General features: G+C 43.4%; 1 protein-coding gene and 1 non-coding gene across 2 annotated transcripts in view; one reads left to right on the top strand and one right to left on the bottom strand.

The window, feature by feature from the left end:
- The window catches only part of UQCC1 (ubiquinol-cytochrome c reductase complex assembly factor 1), an 89,081-nt gene that overhangs the window by 69,888 nt on the left and 1,768 nt on the right, over nt 1-17,425 (top strand). The window contains exons 8-9 of the mRNA XM_028499895.1: nt 11,419-11,496; nt 17,386-17,425. Of these exons, the coding sequence (XP_028355696.1) occupies nt 11,419-11,496; nt 17,386-17,425 (118 nt within the window). The remainder of the gene's footprint in view (nt 1-11,418; nt 11,497-17,385) is intronic.
- TRNAE-CUC (transfer RNA glutamic acid (anticodon CUC)) lies at nt 2,331-2,403 on the bottom strand. The gene has a single exon. It is a non-coding gene; the product is annotated as a tRNA-Glu (tRNA).

The following is a 17,425-nucleotide window of genomic DNA, read 5'->3' on the forward strand; positions in this document are numbered from 1 at the left end:
GAACCCGTGTCCCCTGCATCGGCAGGCGGACTCTCAACCACTGCGCCACCAGGGAAGCCCCCAGGTTACTTTTCAAAAACAAATCTATCCAATAGCACAGGGAACTATATTCAATATCTTGTAATAATATATAATGGAAAATAATCTGAAAAAGAATATATATTGTTAATTATCCATATATATATTCAGTAATATATATATTACTGAATCACTTTTGCTGTACACCTGAAACTAACACAGCTTCGTAAATCAACTATACTTCAATGAAGTAACAGTAACAACAAATCTATCCGTGCAGCTTCCTTGTGATAAGAACTCTTCTTTGTCTTTCCTTCATGTGGCATTCAGGGCCATTTACAGTCAAACGTAAACTGCCTTTCCAGCTCCACCTTCTGCTTCATCCCATCATGAGCTCTTTGTTACAGATTTTCCTCTGAGGATGCTGTAGTTGTTCCCCTCTCTGTGGCTTTACACATACTTTTTTTTCTGTCTAAAAAGTACAAATCCCTGTCATCCTTTAATACCCAATATAATAAATGTTACCTCATCTCTGAAGCCTTTGAGCCCCCAGACTCACCACTGCCATTTTTTACATACAGTATGTTGTTACAATCATTTGTATGTCATTTCATATGAAATTACAAACTTCTTGAGAACAGGTTCTGTGTTTTATTCATCTTTTAGGCCCAGCATGTACCACAATGCCTAGAATATGGTAGGCACTCAGTATATACTTATCAAATGTGTGCAAGGCAATGTAGAATTCTGCACCCAGACAGCTATGGTCTAGCAAGGGACGTAAATTACTTCATGACACTAGTGCTCAAAATCGAGAAATATCATGAGAGGCTTTAATATATGACATACACAATGGTTAAGTCGCAGACTGAAATACTTGTGTGGGAAGAACCATTTGTAATTGGAATTATCTTTTATTGTGGTGAAATATATATGACATATTTATCATTTTAGCCATTATAAGTATACAATTCAGTGGCATTAGATACAGTCACAATGTTGTGTAACCGTCACCACTGTCTATCATAGGATTTTTTTTTTTTTTTTGCCTCATCCCCTGGCATTTGGGATCTTAGTTCCCCAACCAGGGATCGAACCTGCACCCCCTGCATTGGAAGTGTGGAGTTTTAACCACTGGACCACCAGGGAAGTCCCACCACTGTCTATCTGTCTCCCAAATTTCTTCATCATTACCAGTAAAAACTTTATACCCATTAAATAACTCCCCCATTTCCACTCCCCCCAGACCCTGGTAATCTCTATTCTACTTTCTGTCTCTATGAATTTGCCTATCTTAGGTACCTACTATAGGAGAAATCGTACAATATTTGTCCTTCTGTGTCTGACTTATTTCATTAGGCATAATGTTTTCAAGGTTCATCCATGTTGTAGCATATATCAAAATTTCATTCCTTTTTATGGCTGAATAATATTCCGTTGTATGTATATACCACATTTTGTTTATCCATTCATCTGTTGATAAACACTTTGTTTCCATCTTTTGCCTAGTGTAAATAATGCTGATAGGAACATTCAAATGTCTGTTCCAGTCTCAGCTTTCAGTTCTTTTGGATATATACTTAGGAGTGGAATTACTGGGTCATAGGGTAGTTCTATGTTTAACCTTTTGAGAAATCACCAAACTGTTTTCCCTAGCGGCTGTACCATTTTACATTCCCACCAGCAGTGCATGAAGGTTCCAGTTTTTCTACATCCTCATCAGTGCTTGTTATTTTTCTTTTTTCTTCTTTTTAAAATTGTAGCCATCCTAGTAGATGTGAATGGAATTATCCTTTGCTTATGCTTCAGATAATTGTCTTGCTAATTGGTTCTAATTTGCTTATTGGCCATTGGTGACCATTAATAAGTTAGACTGTTTTCACTTTCCAAATCTTGTATTTAACGACAGAAAACCAAATCCTGATCAAAACTTTCATGCATTGGCACTTGTTTGCAGGGCATAAGTCCTTTCTTAAACTTGGAAATATAAGCAGAAAAGCACTTCTTAGTTTCCCAATTATTCTTCCATAGTACTTGTTATAGAGCAGGCAGGGATCAAAGGTCTGTTAATGTTTGATCTGTTCACATCAGAGAGTTAGTTGGCTATTATCTTGTTAGAGTGACTAATGAGAGAGGAAAACTCAGCTGCCCACTTTGTGTTTTCTTACCCTGGCAATCATGAAGTTCCTTCTCTTTTCAGTCATAAAGTCTCCTTTTTACTTGAAACTGCTTGTGCATGTATTTTGGGTTCTTTGTTTGTTTTTTAATTTTTATTTTTTTTTGGCTGCACCATGCGGCTTGTGGGATCTTAGTTCCCTGACCAGGGATTGAACCTAGGCCCTCCGCAGTGAGAGCGTGGAGTCCTAACCACTGGACCACCAGGGAATTCCCTTGTGTATGTATTTTGCCTCCAAATCTAGAACTCTATTAGATGGTAGTAGTGGAACTAGAAGTGGTCTTGAAACTTTTTTCAGTGGAAGAGATTGCTTTGAGAGAGGTGTGGAGTTTCAGAGGCCATGTGAAAACAGACTAAAAGGACAGGAGTTGAACCTCTTCTGGCTAGAGCAGAGTTGTGTTTGAAAACCATGAAAAACAGTAGCAGCATGTATACAAAGTTGCTCAAGCCCTTCCCAAATCCTTGTATTCAGGGAGCTTTCTTAAAATTTGTAAAAAGTTCGTAGGCATCAATAATACAAGAGGTAATTATGACAGGAAATATTATATCGATTCATTCTACAGACATGTGCTGAGCAGTGTGCCATATTTGCCCTCAAGGAGCTCACGCTCTAATACAGTGGGGGGGGGGCAACCTGTAAACAGATTATTAAAATAATACAGTGCATCTTCCTTGTGGAAATATTAAAAACCATGTGAAGGAAAAAGCAGTAAGCTTTGGGGAGCTTGAAAGACTTCACAGAAAATGGAGTGATTCCTTTTCTGTAAAGTGACAGTAACACCCCCTTTTTAGGATTATTGTGAAAATTAAAGAGATAACACATACAAAGTTTTTAATATAGTTTCTGGCACATGGTAGGCATTCAACAAATGTTAATTGTTAGCTAATGTTATTATTATGGAGAGGTTTTATTGAGTTGATGAATGACAGTATATCCATTGATTGCAAGCAACAGAGACTGCAGCTAATTTAAGCAAACAAAAGAGTTCATTGGGGGCTAACTAAAGCTCACAGAATGGAAAGGAGAGTTTAACAGCAGGCCTCAGGAAGGAAAGATACAAGGAAGCTCAGGGATCCTAGTATTAGTAATAGGAATTTAGTAATCTCTTTGGGATTATCCAATTTTAGCTGTCTCTTATCTTTGGATGTTTCTACTCAGAAACGAGTCTCATTAGATTAGCTTGGACTCTGGGCCCCTCTCTGTGATGAGGGGACATGGTTCTAGGATCAGCAGCCTACTAACTCATATGGAGTTGGAGAGGAGTAGGAAGGCTCTAAGGAAGGGATGCTGAGAGAGTGAGTGATTTTCACCTTAGACAGTATCAGAATACTTCCAAGATCTACTGATCCATCGAGGCTGATGATGTAAGCAACCAGGCCAACCCATGGAACGGCCTCTGGGTGTTTCTGTTGGCCATAGAATCAACTGTCCTGGCTTGTGACCAGTGCCAACTCAATGTGATCATTCCAATCTGACATTCTTCATTGAAATTCCTCTGGTTTCTTCATGTTTATTCTTAAGTACTGTAGCTAAAAACAAAGACTCTTGACTATTACAATAATAGAGGAAGGAAAACTTTCTGAGCTTTGTATATTGCATTTCTTTTGATGTATTCAATTATGATTACCTTTTCACATTTCTCGTTTATCAGCTCATGATCAGGGATTTGCTCTAGGTCTTAATTATGACCACATAGTCAGACCCTTCCTTCATCCTGTTACTTATTTATTTATTTTGGCCTAGGCATGCTACTGTGCACCTGACCTTGTTGAATCTCATCTCAGTTTCTAGGATGATTTTTCAGCACTTCAGGGTCATTTCCATTTTACTTTTGTTTTCCAGCGTACTGAAATTAGCAATTTTTGCTTATGTGATTCTCCATTTCTGATATGACTCATCAGAAGCAGAAAGGTGTGACAGTGTAGAGAAGACACTAGATTTAGGTACCAGCTGTCTGAGATAAAAATTCCAACACTGCTAGCACACAAGCAGCGTGTGACTTTGGGACAAGTTACTCAGCATTTTCGAGCTTCTGTTTCCTTGTTTATAGAATAGGGACAACAGCGCATGAGACTTGTCCTGTGGGATACAATCAAAAACTTTGGAAATCAGAGATTAGAGCTATCTCCCTCTTAACTGTATGTCTTGGCATGGAAGAAAATGAACTTGGCGTGATAGTTTGATCTTCCCAGGACCTTAATGTACACCTCATCAGCTTCTTTTCAAGGTGATTACAGGCTTACTGGTATGTTTTTGTTTGTTTGTTTGTTTGTTTTTTCCGGTACACGGGCCTCTCACTGTTGTGGCCTCTCCCGTTGCGGAGCACAGGCTCCGGACGCACAGGCTCAGCGGCCATGGCTCACGGGCCTAGCCGCTCCGCAGCATGTGGGATCTTCCAGGACCAGGGCACGAATCCGTGTCCCCTGCATCGGTAGGCGGACTCTCAACCACTGCGCCACCAGGGAAGCCCCTACTGGTATGTTTGAATGCCTTGTTAAGAGGGTAAATGACTATAATTTCCAAGGACAGCCATCTCTTGCTTTGCTATTTTCCAAGCCTGAGGAAAAGGCTCCTGTGCTTTGTAACCATGTAGAAATTAAGGTTGAGAAAGTAACAACCATGTACCTTGTTTTTCAGGACCTTATCAAGCTATGCAGATCTTGAATATTCAGGTCCCAAGCAATAAAACTGGGACTTTCAAAACACATAAATAAATAAATAATAAGGAAGAGTAGTTTTAAAGGCATTTCAGTGTAGCAAGCCTCTCTGGTGCATTAAAAGTTTGAAGTGATTTATTAAAATGAGATGTAAGGATTATCTCATGCCTTGTTTAGGTTGGCTTTTCATCACAGCTGGAACATGCTATACTCATATGTTCACATCATTTGCTAAAAAAAGGAAAAGAAATTGTCCGTCTTTTCATATTTTATTATTTTTCCTTTTCTTTCTTTCTTTTTGGTATTAACAGTTATCTCTGGACCTACCAAATGCACACGCATGCACACAGAGAGTTTTATTTGTTGTATTTTGTGATCATTGCTGAAAGATCCTCAGTAGATCTTTTAGTCATAATGCGAGTGAGTTACATGCACACATGTGTATTTGGTCTCTCCATGTGCCCTTCTCTCTTTCTATCTACTTTCACCCGTTTCTGTGTATTTCATATAATATTGCACAGTGAGCTCATTTCTAACATTAAATTGAAATAGACTGGCTGATGTTCAATGCACACTAGTTTATTGCCATGCAGTGACTGTAGCCCATGGTGTTGACATTGCAAAGTGTTGCTGATGTCATTACTAACCCTTAGAAAGACAACTAAAACCTGACCTGCCATCTTTTGTGCTGCGTTGTAGCCTTATGGTGAGTTTGATATATTCCTTATGCTTCAATCAGCAACTCTAGGCACGCTTTCTCATTCACTCATTGCAACAAATCCTTATTAGCCTGCTACTGTTAGCAGCTTTGCCTTAGTATCCTCAAAGTTTATTCTTATCTCCATTGTCATCAGTTCTTGTGTTACCCATACCAACCTTCTTCCATTCTCCTCTCCTACACCATAATTATACTTTTTTTCCCTCCAGTTTACCCAGGAGTGGGGCTTAGCTTATGCTAGAAATGTATGACGTATTAGTAATTGGCCACTGATCACCCCTCTCGTAGCCCATCTCTAGCTACCACTGTGATTGGGAATATCTGTGTTGTGTTTACCCAAGACCGTAGTAGCATTCGCCCAGCCTCTACAGGTAATCTGAGGTATAGGGCATATGAAAGGGCAGCCACATTATTTATGGTGTTTGTTCCAACATAGATAAGCAATGGAATTGAACTACTCTGTATTCTAATCTTGACCCACTGTTTCCTAGCTGTATAACCTTAACCTTCCCAAACACCAGTTTCCTCTTCTCTAAAGTGGGGACAGTAATAGCACCTATCTCAGAGAGTCACTGGGAAGGATTAAGTGAGCTCATATGTATAAAGCTCTTAGCGTAGTTCTTGGCACATGGTAAACTGAATTATGGGAACTGTTTCTGAGACACTTTTGTAGACTGGGGAGAGAGGAGGCTTTTCAGAAGATATAATTTTTAAGTTATGTCTTAGAGGATAAGAAGGAGTTAGCATCCCAGTGGATAAAGAAGGGGGAGGGATTCCTGGCAGCAGTGTGCTTGAGAGCTATAAGAGACCATGACATGTTTGTGGAAATTGCACATAGTTTACTCTGACTGAGGGTGAGATAAAAGTGGGGAGGTGGGAGGAGGTGAGGCAGGAAAGACGACCAAGAACAGATCACGAAAAACCTTACAGGGCTCACAGAGGAGTTTAAACTTGATCCTCCAACAGACCCTCCGTCCACATAGTCTGGTTCCTCTGTTAAGCAGTCACATAAATGTCTTTAAGAGCAGCAACAGGGAAAAGGGGAAAGAGGGCAGCGAATTGGCCTCAAATGAACTGGCATCTCTTTAAAGCAAATATTCCTCCTTGAGAATACTACATTAGTTAAACATGTGCCTTGCAAGATTCATTATTGCTTTCCTTGTGTTCCCCGTTGGTTGTCTCATTCATTAATCTGCTGATTAGTAACCCTGAACTCTTGTATGCCCCCCTCCCTGACCATTTTTGCATTCCCTTTTTAATATACTGTGCTGTTCCCCCTGGGATGTAAACTCCAGGACCTGTCCCTGGCCTGCTCATGTTTGTTTTCTTTGCCCCTTGTGCCTGCCTCTGCTATAACATCTGTAGTATGTGTTAAGTAATCCTTAAGGTAACATTTTTACTGTGTCATAAAAAGTGCATGGCAAATATATTATAACTTGTGGACTTTGTTTAAAAATGAACGGATAATTTATTGAGTGTGCCACATGAGCCTTGCTCCCCTCCCCATTTCGGCCGAGACTTGCTGCTCGTTTAGCCTCGCCTCCTATTGAGTGCTCCCACCCTGTGACATGCTAGGAAAGCAGACCCATGGTTGGCTAGAAATGACATCATAGTTTATGTACTCAATAAAAATTTAATTAAGTCATTACAGGAATTGCAGTCATCATTTAACCCTCTGATTTCTTCTGTTTAGTTTATTATTAAACATTCAGTAATACCAGTCACTAAATCCTGATGGCTTTTAAATATCTGCATGAATTTTAATAGCTTAAATAAATGGGAAAATATGAGTAACTGATATAAAAGGAAACTTTTGCTTATGGTGGTGCTATATGTGTGGGTTTTGTTTTGTTTTTAATAGATTTTTAAAATTAATTAATTAATTGATTGATTGATGGCTGCGTTGGGTCTTTGTTGCTGTGCATGGGCTTTCTCTAGTTGCGGCGAGCGGGGGCTACTCTTTGTTGCGGTGCGAGGGCTTCTCATTGTGATGGCTTCTCTTGTTGCAGAGCACAGGCTCTAGGCACGCAGGCTTCAGTAGTTGTGGCCCACGGGCTCAGTAGTTGTGGCTTGCAGGCTCTAGAGCACAGGCTCAGTAGTTGTGGCGCACGGGCTTAGTTGCTCTGCGGCATGTGGGATCTTCCTGGACCAGGGCTCGAACCCGTGTCCCCTGCGTTGGCAGGCAGACTCTTAACCGCTGCGCCACCAGGGAAGCCCCTTATGTATGGGTTTTTAATAAAAAGCAAAGCATTATGGAAAGGATAAGAGTTTAATAAGAGAACAACCCAATGCTAACTGGGGAGAGTTTCTCATCCGGTTTGTCCATCTGTGTATTCATGGGCAGGGTGCTCCATATGGAATTATCTGGCAGTGAGGACACAGAACCTGTGCACCAGCAAACAAAAGCTTAAATGAGGGAATAAGATCCCAACAGAGGTTCACCAGAGGGAATATCCAGCTCCCCTTGGCTGCTGGGCTGGCTAGAAGGGCCCTTCAGGGCGAGTCCAGTAGTTCAGGAAGCTGCTCTCACTTACCCTCACCTGTTGCCTGCAGATCATGTGTCTGCACTGATGGAGCTTCCACCCTCTTCCAGGAAGGGCCCTTTTCATGATCTAATCCAGCCTGGGTGATGATATCTGAAAACCATTTCTAGCTGTGGCAGCTTGCCATCTCTCAGCTAGAGGTGATGGGGAGAGGCAGCTTATAGGTCACTGGAGTTAGAATACAGGACCAGGAGGCAGAGGATCTTTGCTAATAAGGAATTCTGCTCCTGCTCTCCATTCTTTCTGGGCAGTAGCCAGCCAGAATGCAGGTGCATCCCAAGAGGAGAAAGTATGTTTGTATGTAAATGAGGCTTGTTGGAAAGCTGGAATTGAAATTTGCAGATTAATGTGTTGGTGATCTCTGGAAATGCCCTGCAGATGGTGAAATAGGGAAAGCATTCGTCCAGAAACCAGGTTCTTGTGACCTGCAGAACAAGTCCCTTCCCCTTTTGGGTCTCAGTTTACCATTTCCTCAAAGGGATGAGCTAGGTGATATCTGAGGGCCCTTCCAGCTCCAAAGCTTACTGGCTTGATGCAACACATAAGCCAGCTCTGCTGAGCAGGTTCAGTGAATACTAACCTCTGAGAGATGCTGCCTTTGTGCTTGACTTCTCTGACCTTGTCCTTTTGTGGCTCTGGTTCTTCTTGTTGTACAGTTAGGAGAACGACTAGTATGGGAGTAGGGAGAGCCCCAAGATAGGCATCAACAGATCTGGGTTGTAGTCCCACCCTCTCATTACAGAAGGAGTTAACTCTAGCTCTGGCTTGTTCCTTGACTCTTCTTTTACCTTAGCCCATTCTGAAAGATGGTGCAGTAAGAAGTTTGGCAGTTCTGAAATTTCAGAAACATGGAAGGTACTCAGCAGTAAAAAAAGGAAACAAACAAAAGGATATTATTGGATAGAACACACTATGTGTGGTACTCAGGCCTTGTGAGGATTCTGTCATCAGCATGCCAGTCTTAAGCCCTGCTCTAACCAGGCCCTGGCCTAGGTGTCAGGGGTGCTGAGATTCATCAGACAGAGTTTCTTATGACCTTTGAGCAGCTCACAAACTAGTGGGAGAGACAGGTACAAAAGCAACTCTAAACTGTGTTGTGCCCCCAGGAGAAGTGTAGACAGAAAGCTCTGGGAACACAGAGGATGGATGGCTATTTTGGCCTAGGGTGAAGGTGGGGTGGGAAAGGTCATGGATTTCATAAACAGCTGCATCCAATCTCACATTTTCCAGTCTTGAGCTTCACAATTCTCTTTCCCTTTTTGAAAATTGTCCATGACTATAAAGTATTGGAGCTGGTTTTAGTTTTATATAAACAAACCAGAAGGTATTACTCATAATTCCGTGCATTTGCAGAGCACTTTGCAGCTTACCAAGGCTTTCAGTGTACATTGTGGAGTGAATGAATGAATGAAGTACATGCTAATTCATTTGCTCTACAAACCAGCTCTCTGTATAGGGCATTTAAAAGACAAGGACATAGACTCAGCGTGGTTACTTGACTTGCCCAAGATCACGTCCTATGTATACAGCAGAATTATGACTTGAACCCAGTTTTCTGACTAAATCCAGATCCTTTCACTACTCCTTTCTGCCCTCCTTCAGAGACCAGTTATGAACCACAGGATGAAATCATTCAGTATTTGATTTATGATCCAAAGTAAAATTATCTTCCCGCAGGCAGGAACCTGATGGAATGTCAGGCACATGGACTTTGGATTCAGACTGACCTGGAGGATTTATCACTAATTTGCTGTGGGATCTAGAGCTAGTCACTTCACCTGTCTGAGTCTCAGTTTTCTGTGTCTATAAAAGCATGACTCTAGCATATCTGCCTCTCTGAGCCCCGGTGGCAGTTAGAGGAGATGATGTCCATAAAGCATCTGGCCCATAACAGGTGCTCAGTAAATGGAGGAGATGATGGTGGGCAATGGTCATGGTTGTTAAGCACAAACCTTATTCTCCATGTAAAGTTCCAGGTGGCTTCGGGCTGTTTCTAAAACTTGTCAGTTTAAATAGTCAATGAGTCCCTTCTATGTATTACACATTACACCAGGTTTTCTGCTGGGATCTCAGAGAGGAATGAAATATGGTACCCTTTCCTTTCGCATATTCCCGGGGGTCAAAGTTTTATCCTCCTGAAGAGATTCTCTGAACTACACTCTAGGTTCTGAAGGCTCACTGGCTGTTCTCTGAGAGGAGTTCTACCTGGGTCTCCACGGTCTCACTGGCATTGCATTTCTAAAACAGTCCATTCACATTAACAGTCTTACGTCTTCAGCCCGTCTTATTCTACCCTCCTGTCCACAGCCTCAGGGGCCCACCTTTCTCCTCAGCATCTCACTCACAGCCCTGCCTCTCTTCCTCCTCTTCCCACCTCTGACCACTTCCTTCTTTTGTCCTTTCACTACAACAAGCTCTTTTGAGTAACCCTTAAGACATTTCCTAACCTGGTCCCAACCTACCTTTCCAGTGTTCCTGCCCATTCACCCTCCCTGGCCCTCCCCATTTTCTTTCCTGCCCCTGCACTTTGTACAGCTTATTCCCTGTGCCTAGAATGTCCTCTTTTCTCCCCCGCAACCCTCTCCTGTCAGACTCCTCCTTCTCTGAGGTCCCCTTAAACATTACCTCCTAGAGAATTCTTCCCAGCCCCACCAAGTGGAGACCATTGTACTAAAATGTATTTATCACTCACGACCTTTGGGATAGAATTTGAGGCAGTACATTGCAGTGTGATTATTTTCTACATGTCTGGGTTTTTTTTTGTTTTTTTGTGTATTTTTTTTTGCGGTACGCGGGCCTCTTACTGTTGTGGCCTCTCCCGTTGCGGAGCACAGGCTCCGGACGCGCAGGCTCAGCGGCCATGGCTCACGGGCCCAGCCGCTCCGCGGCATGTGGGATCTTCCCGGACCGGGGCACGAACCCGTGTCCCCTGCATCGGCAGGTGGACTCTCAACCACTGCGCCACTAGGGAAGCCCTACATGTCTGTTTTTACTAGACTGTGTGCTCCTCCAGTCAAGAAACGTTTCTTTTAATTTGTGTTCATAGTATCTAGCACAAAACCCGACGCGTAGCTGGGGCTCAGTTCATAAAACTGAGTTACTGTTTTGTATAATTTGGGACCAGCATCTAAAAGAAGCTGTCAAACTGGGGAGAATCCTGACAGATCAGGGAAATGAGGATGGACTGGCAGTTTGACCTGTTGGGGGCCCTCTTTCTCTGTTCTGCTAAGTTAAGAGCCAAAAATCATACTTTTTGGTTTTTTCCTTTCTTTTATACTTTTGTTTTTGCCATTTTGTTTCTGTAGGTTAATTCCTATATCCTGAAGAAGAACATGATGCTTATGACAAATAATTTCTATGTGGCAGTCTTGGGATATGATGAGGTAAGCTTATTTACCAAGCCTTAGGCAGAACAATGGCCTCCCCCAACAAAGGCATTTGATGAGAGCCTCTGAGAGAAGCTTCAGGGGCTACCATCACTGCCTGCCATTATGGCTTAGTATTTTACTGTTTCCTCACCTTCACTGACTCAGCAACTAGAATGAGTGTGCCCAGCAGTTTGCCTAGCACTTGAGAAAGAAAGCACTATGTAATATGGTCAGATCATTCAACTCGTCGGCATTTATTGAGTGCCTGTGGAGTGCTGGATGGAGGGACAAAGGCAAATCAGTCACAGTCTCAGCCCCAGATGCGTTCAGAGAGAGGAAGACATGCACACGTCAACATCACGGTCAAATCACACACTTTTTTGGGGGTTTAATTATAAAAGCAATACATACTCATTTTAAAAATTCATAAAACTGTGCATAAATGGTTGAAATAAAAAATAAAAGGGCCCTTTCCTTTCCTGCCCAATTCTCTGTCCCAGAGGAAAACTTACAAGTGTTACCTGTGCATACACAAGCACCTATGTATTTATTTTCTTCATGCAAATGTAAGTTACACTGCATATACTACTATTCTGCAACTTGCTTTTTTCACTGAGCAATATATCTTGGGTATCCTTCTACATGAGAATATTTAGATCTATCTCATTTTTTATTGTAAAATTTACATAACATAAAATTTACCATTTTTAAGTGTACATTTTAGTGGCATTAAGTACATTCACATTGTTGAGCAGCCATCACCACCATCCATCTCCAGGACTTTTCCTGATCTTCCCAAATTGAAACTCTGTACCCGTTAAACACTATTCTCCTATTCTCTCCCCCCACCAGCCCTTGGGAACCACTATTCTGCTTTATGGCTCTATGGTTTTGACTACTCTAAGTACCTCATATAAGTGGAGTCGTACAGTTTTTGTTCTTTTCTGATCGGCTTATTTCACTTAGCATAATGTCTTCAAGATTCATCCATGTTGTAGCATCTCTCTCATCTTTTTCTCCTCAACTGTTATAGAAATTTCAGACACATGGAAAAGGCAAAAAATGGTATAATGAACCTGTATGCATACCACCAGGATTCATCATACCTCATCCCTTTTTTAACAAAACATGTGCTTTTATATTCATTTTGTGGTTACCTTCAGGTTTAATGCAAGCATCACCCCTTCTGGGACACAGGCCCAAGAACTTCCCCCAGGCTCAACGCCTTCTGCCCTTCCTGGGCTCCACAGCACTTGCTGCATTAGCATTAACTGTCACCCCACTGGGTGAAGATTTCTCCTGTGTAGTTGCAGTGTCTACTCTGTATTTCTGTTGCCTGGCATGGTGCTTGGCACATGGCAGGTGAAGAGTGAAGAAGGGATGGAATGCATAAAGGATGAAAGTAAGAAACTAGCGTTCAGGCTGGAGGAAATGTTATCAGCCTGAAGATAATAATTAAAGCCAGGACCTGAGCGTACAAAAAAATTAAGTTAAATGATTTGCCTAGGGTCATAGGACTGGTTAAAATTGAGGCTTCCCAATTCCCAGTCTACTAAATATCCTCAGTTATAAGAGAGCAATTAAGACTGCATACTGCATACGTCATTAATTCAATATGAGCTTTGTGGGGTGGGAATTGAGAAACACTGCTTAAATCTGTGCATCAGTTGTTAAATTAGATACATTCTGATTTCAGAAACCTTACAGTATATAAAAGAATGAGGCTCTTTCTCTTAGCATTTGTATGCGGTCTTTATTGCAGATGGCTCAGTTGTTTCCTTTCACCCACATTAATAAAGATGTTCTGTCCCCCCATCCCAAATCCATCTTGGCAGAGCCATCTTAGAAACATGCTTGAGTGCAAGAGTCACCTGGGGTGCTTTTAAAATCTAATTATTGAGAACTGCACTAAATATTCCAATTCAATGGGAGTGGGGCCTGGTGTTTCAACAAGCACACCAGGTGACTTTTCAGAGTGGGAAAGTTTGGGAAATAGACTAATTACCTGGGACACTTTAGAAATACCATGATTTGGGCCCTGTCCCTCAGAAGTTCTGGATTTCACTGTAGGTGGGCATCTGTAGTTGTAAAAGTTCCCCAAGTAATTTAAAGGTGTAATTCTGGAACAGTTTTTCTTATATTTTAGTGTGCATGTAGATCATCTGGAGTCCTAGGTAAAATTCACATTCTGACCCAGCAGGTCTGAGGTGAGGCCTGCGGTTCTGCGTGGCCCACGAGCTGTAGGGGATGTGCAGCCATTCTGCAGGCCACACCGGCAGTCACAAGGTTCTAGAGCTGTGCTTTCCAGTACTAGCCACATGTGGCTGTTTTGATTTAAATTCATTAAAATTGAAAATGCAGTTCTTAAGTCACACTAGTTACATTTCAGGTGCTCAGTACTTGTGTGTGGCTAGTAGTGGCTACTGTGTTGGGCAGTGCAGCTGTAGATTGTTTCCATCATCACAGAAAGTGCGACTGGACAGTGCTGTTCTGCAGCACCCTTTTCCTAGAACCTTGCTTGCATTGTGCCCCAGCCCTGAACACTTTTGGAGCCTTCCTGTCTTCTACTACATCAGGTCCAAATTCCTCCATGGAACTTCCAGGCCTTCTGTGAACTGTCCCCATTTGTGACATGTCCTGTCCACCTTTATCTCCCATGGCCCTCCAGTGTGTAGCCTTCTTTCTGAGTGAGACCATTTGCCTCACTGCTCCACAGATATGCCGTGTCTGATTGAGGCTATCCTGGACAACCAGGTGTGGGGGGCAGTAGCTGAGGCTGTCAGCTTTGAACCTGAGGATTTCAGGGTCTCGCACTTTGTAGGCATTCTCTCTGTAAATGTTCAGTGAACTAATATTATTCTCTCTTGCTTAGAATGTCCTGTAGCTCTACAAATAGTCTCCATTCTTAAGGCCCCCTTCTCCACAGAGCTTTCCCTGACCTCTCTAGGTCTGTGTTTTTTTACCCTGAATTTCAATATCCATCCATCCATTTAACAGGTATTTATTAAGTGCCTACCATGTGTGATGCACTGGGGATATGCTGGTAAATAAAACAAACATGGTCTGATTCTTTCCTACCAGAGCTTATCTCTTAATGGAGAGACAGGCGGTAAATAAGTAAACAAGCAAATAAATATCTAATTACAAATAGAGCACAGTGACAGAGAATAACGGGGTGGGTGTACTTAGTGTGGACTGGGAAGGTCTCTGAGGAGTTTTCATAGAAGCTAAGACTGAAGATTGAGGAACCAACCATGTCTTGACTATTCCTCAGAGTCTCCTGTACAGATTAGCATTTGTTCATTCTCCAGGATTTAATTCTGTGCTGCTGTTTGATGTGCTCTAGCTTTGTCCCTTCAACTAGATTGCAAGCTGCTTGTGAGCTGTGACCGTATCACTGTGACTCTATGTTCTTACCATCATGCTAAGCGTGTAGTGGTGTCAGATCAGCCCTCACTGAGTGAGGCTCCACCACTTTAAACTCTTAACTATAACCAGGGTCCTCCAGGGCCAGGACAGTCCCTTTGGCTGCCTCTCGATTACTCTAGACCTAGGTGTCTCAATTTCCTGAAGGATGCTTTTTTTGTATCGTGAGGGAAAACAAGTAGGCATCCCAGTAGATTGTGGGAAAATTGCTATGCAAACTAATTTTTGCTTCCTAGGCACCCCTTTTTCTTTCCCGCTTCCTCTCTCCGACCAGTTTGTTTTCACTGACTTACTAGAAGTGTGGTGCAAAGAAGGCAGAAGTTGGGTTCATTGATTTATTCAGCCATTTGTGTTGCACTCCCAACTCTGTGCCAGGTACCGCATCCTGACTAGAGCCAGTCAGCATCATCCCTTGACCTCACCAGTGCATTCTGGTTCCAAATCTGCCACCAATTAGCTAGAGAAGCTCTAAGCCTCAGTGTACTTACCTTTCCAACGAGGGTAATAGCATCTGTTCTTCCTGGCATACCTCGCCATCGGAGCCAGGTGTGTGAAGGAGCTCTGACAGTCTGGAACAGTCAGGTTGCTCTCATTGTTAATCTGAGTTCTGAGTCATCCTTTTCCTTCTGACTGATTACGGACTTGGCCCTTCCCAGCCATCTCACCCATCGCCAAGGCTGCCTGTTTGCGGCAGGCCGTGTCTCCCGGGACTTTTGCTGTCCTCTGCTCTGGGCTCATTTTCTAAGTCCTTATAACACTCGCTCCCACTCCTGTTCCCTCTCGTGTAGCGTATGTGAGTCGCTGCCAGCAGCACTCCGGCATGTGCCCAGGGCACTTCTGACACGAGCGGGCTGTTGTGTTAGCAAATAGCTTGGAGAATAGTGATGTGCCTGAGCTTGTCCTTGGCTCCTGTCCCCATCTGCCGGAAGAAGCTGGTTTTCCCGACTCAGCCATTGTGCCAGGACAGTCTCTTGGAATTGTAGGGGTGTTTAGCAGGGGGCATTTGGGACAGATGGATGGTTTTTCCACCAAACTGTCAGCACCCCATACTGGACATGGCCCTTCCTGGCAACAGGCCTAAAGCCAGACCTCATGTACTGCAGTGCCTCGGGGGCCGGACCACAGCATGACATCGAATAAGTGATCCTGGCTCTTTGTGTAATGATTTATCACTTACGGAGCCTTTCATGGCCTTTGTCTCTTAATTCTCACAACTCTGTGGGATAGGTTTTATTTTGCTTGTTTAGGTTGTGAGAAACTGAGGCTCAGGAAGGGCTAGTGGCTTTCCAAAGGCCACATAGCTATCAAATGACAGAGCTGCCATTTGAACTCAAGCGGTCCAATCCCCAGATCTCACTGTTGTTCCAACTGTATTCACAGCTGCATGCCAAAACAAGCTCCTAATCTTTGTACCTAACATATTACACTTAACAAAACACCTTTATGTTATCTCTTATTATTCAAAGGTGCTGTAAGTAGGGCAGGCATTTTAGTCTCTGTTTAATAGATGAGAAGGTCAAGACTCAGCTTTATTAAATTGCCCACCGTCTCTGAGCTTGGTACTGGCAAGGCCAGGACTTGATCCCGTCTTCTAATTGACTTCCAAGCCCCAGTCAGCACTTTGTCTGGTTCCGTACACTACCTTGGCACCTGGACAGAGCAACTTCTCAGGGCCTTTCCCTTTAGTCACCCTTGCCCAGGAAGCAAGACCCTCCTCTCTCCCTCCTCAGAGCTCCAAGTTAGAAAATGGCCCTAGTCCAGGATGAAGGCCTCTGTGGTATTTGGGCTTCCCAACAGAGCTCTCTCTCCTCTGTGCCAGGACAGCCGATGTTAGGCACGCACAGGCTCTGAGCACTCCCCTGTGGCCCATGGCAATCCTCCCGAACAGCCTGTTCCTCTGCTTAGGGAGAGGCTGGGCCAGCCATAGCCAGCCCAGAGCTGGGTGACAGTGAGGCCAAGGTACCTGGCTCTCATCGCTAAAGAGCTAGCTGCCTTGCAGATGTGTGTCCTTGGACCAGGGGAGAAGGTGCAACCTACACTCACCTCTGTTCTTGGGAAGAAATATATACTCACAGTACTCCAAGCCCATCCCTTGTGGACGGCAGTGGAACCACTGCTGCTCCCATCTCTCTTCTCTGCTTCTCAGGTGTGGCCTGGCCCTGGGCGGGCTGTAGAGGGAGTTGTGGCCTAGGAGGGTCCATCAGACATGTGCCCCATCTCTGTATCAACCTTATTAGCCAGTCACTTGGCCCCTCTGGGTCCCATGTTCTTCCCCTGTATAAAATGAAGGGGTCAGACCAGATGCTCTCTGAAGACCCCTTCCAAGCTCTACCAAGTAGCTGCCCCATTTCTCTCTCATGGTATCTGTAAGGTCCCTCTGAGCTGATTTTGTGTTGCTAGCGTGTTCACAGTATCCCCAGCTTTTGTATCCTGGCTCTGCCTTATGTCCCAGAAGAACAGTTGTGCTGTGTATTCTAGGGGGTCCTTTCAGACGATCGTGGGCTGGCTGCTGCCCTCT

The sequence above is a fragment of the Physeter macrocephalus genome, chromosome 14 (genome assembly GCF_002837175.3).
Source record: "Physeter macrocephalus isolate SW-GA chromosome 14, ASM283717v5, whole genome shotgun sequence".
NCBI classification, from domain to species: Eukaryota; Metazoa; Chordata; class Mammalia; order Artiodactyla; family Physeteridae; genus Physeter; species Physeter macrocephalus.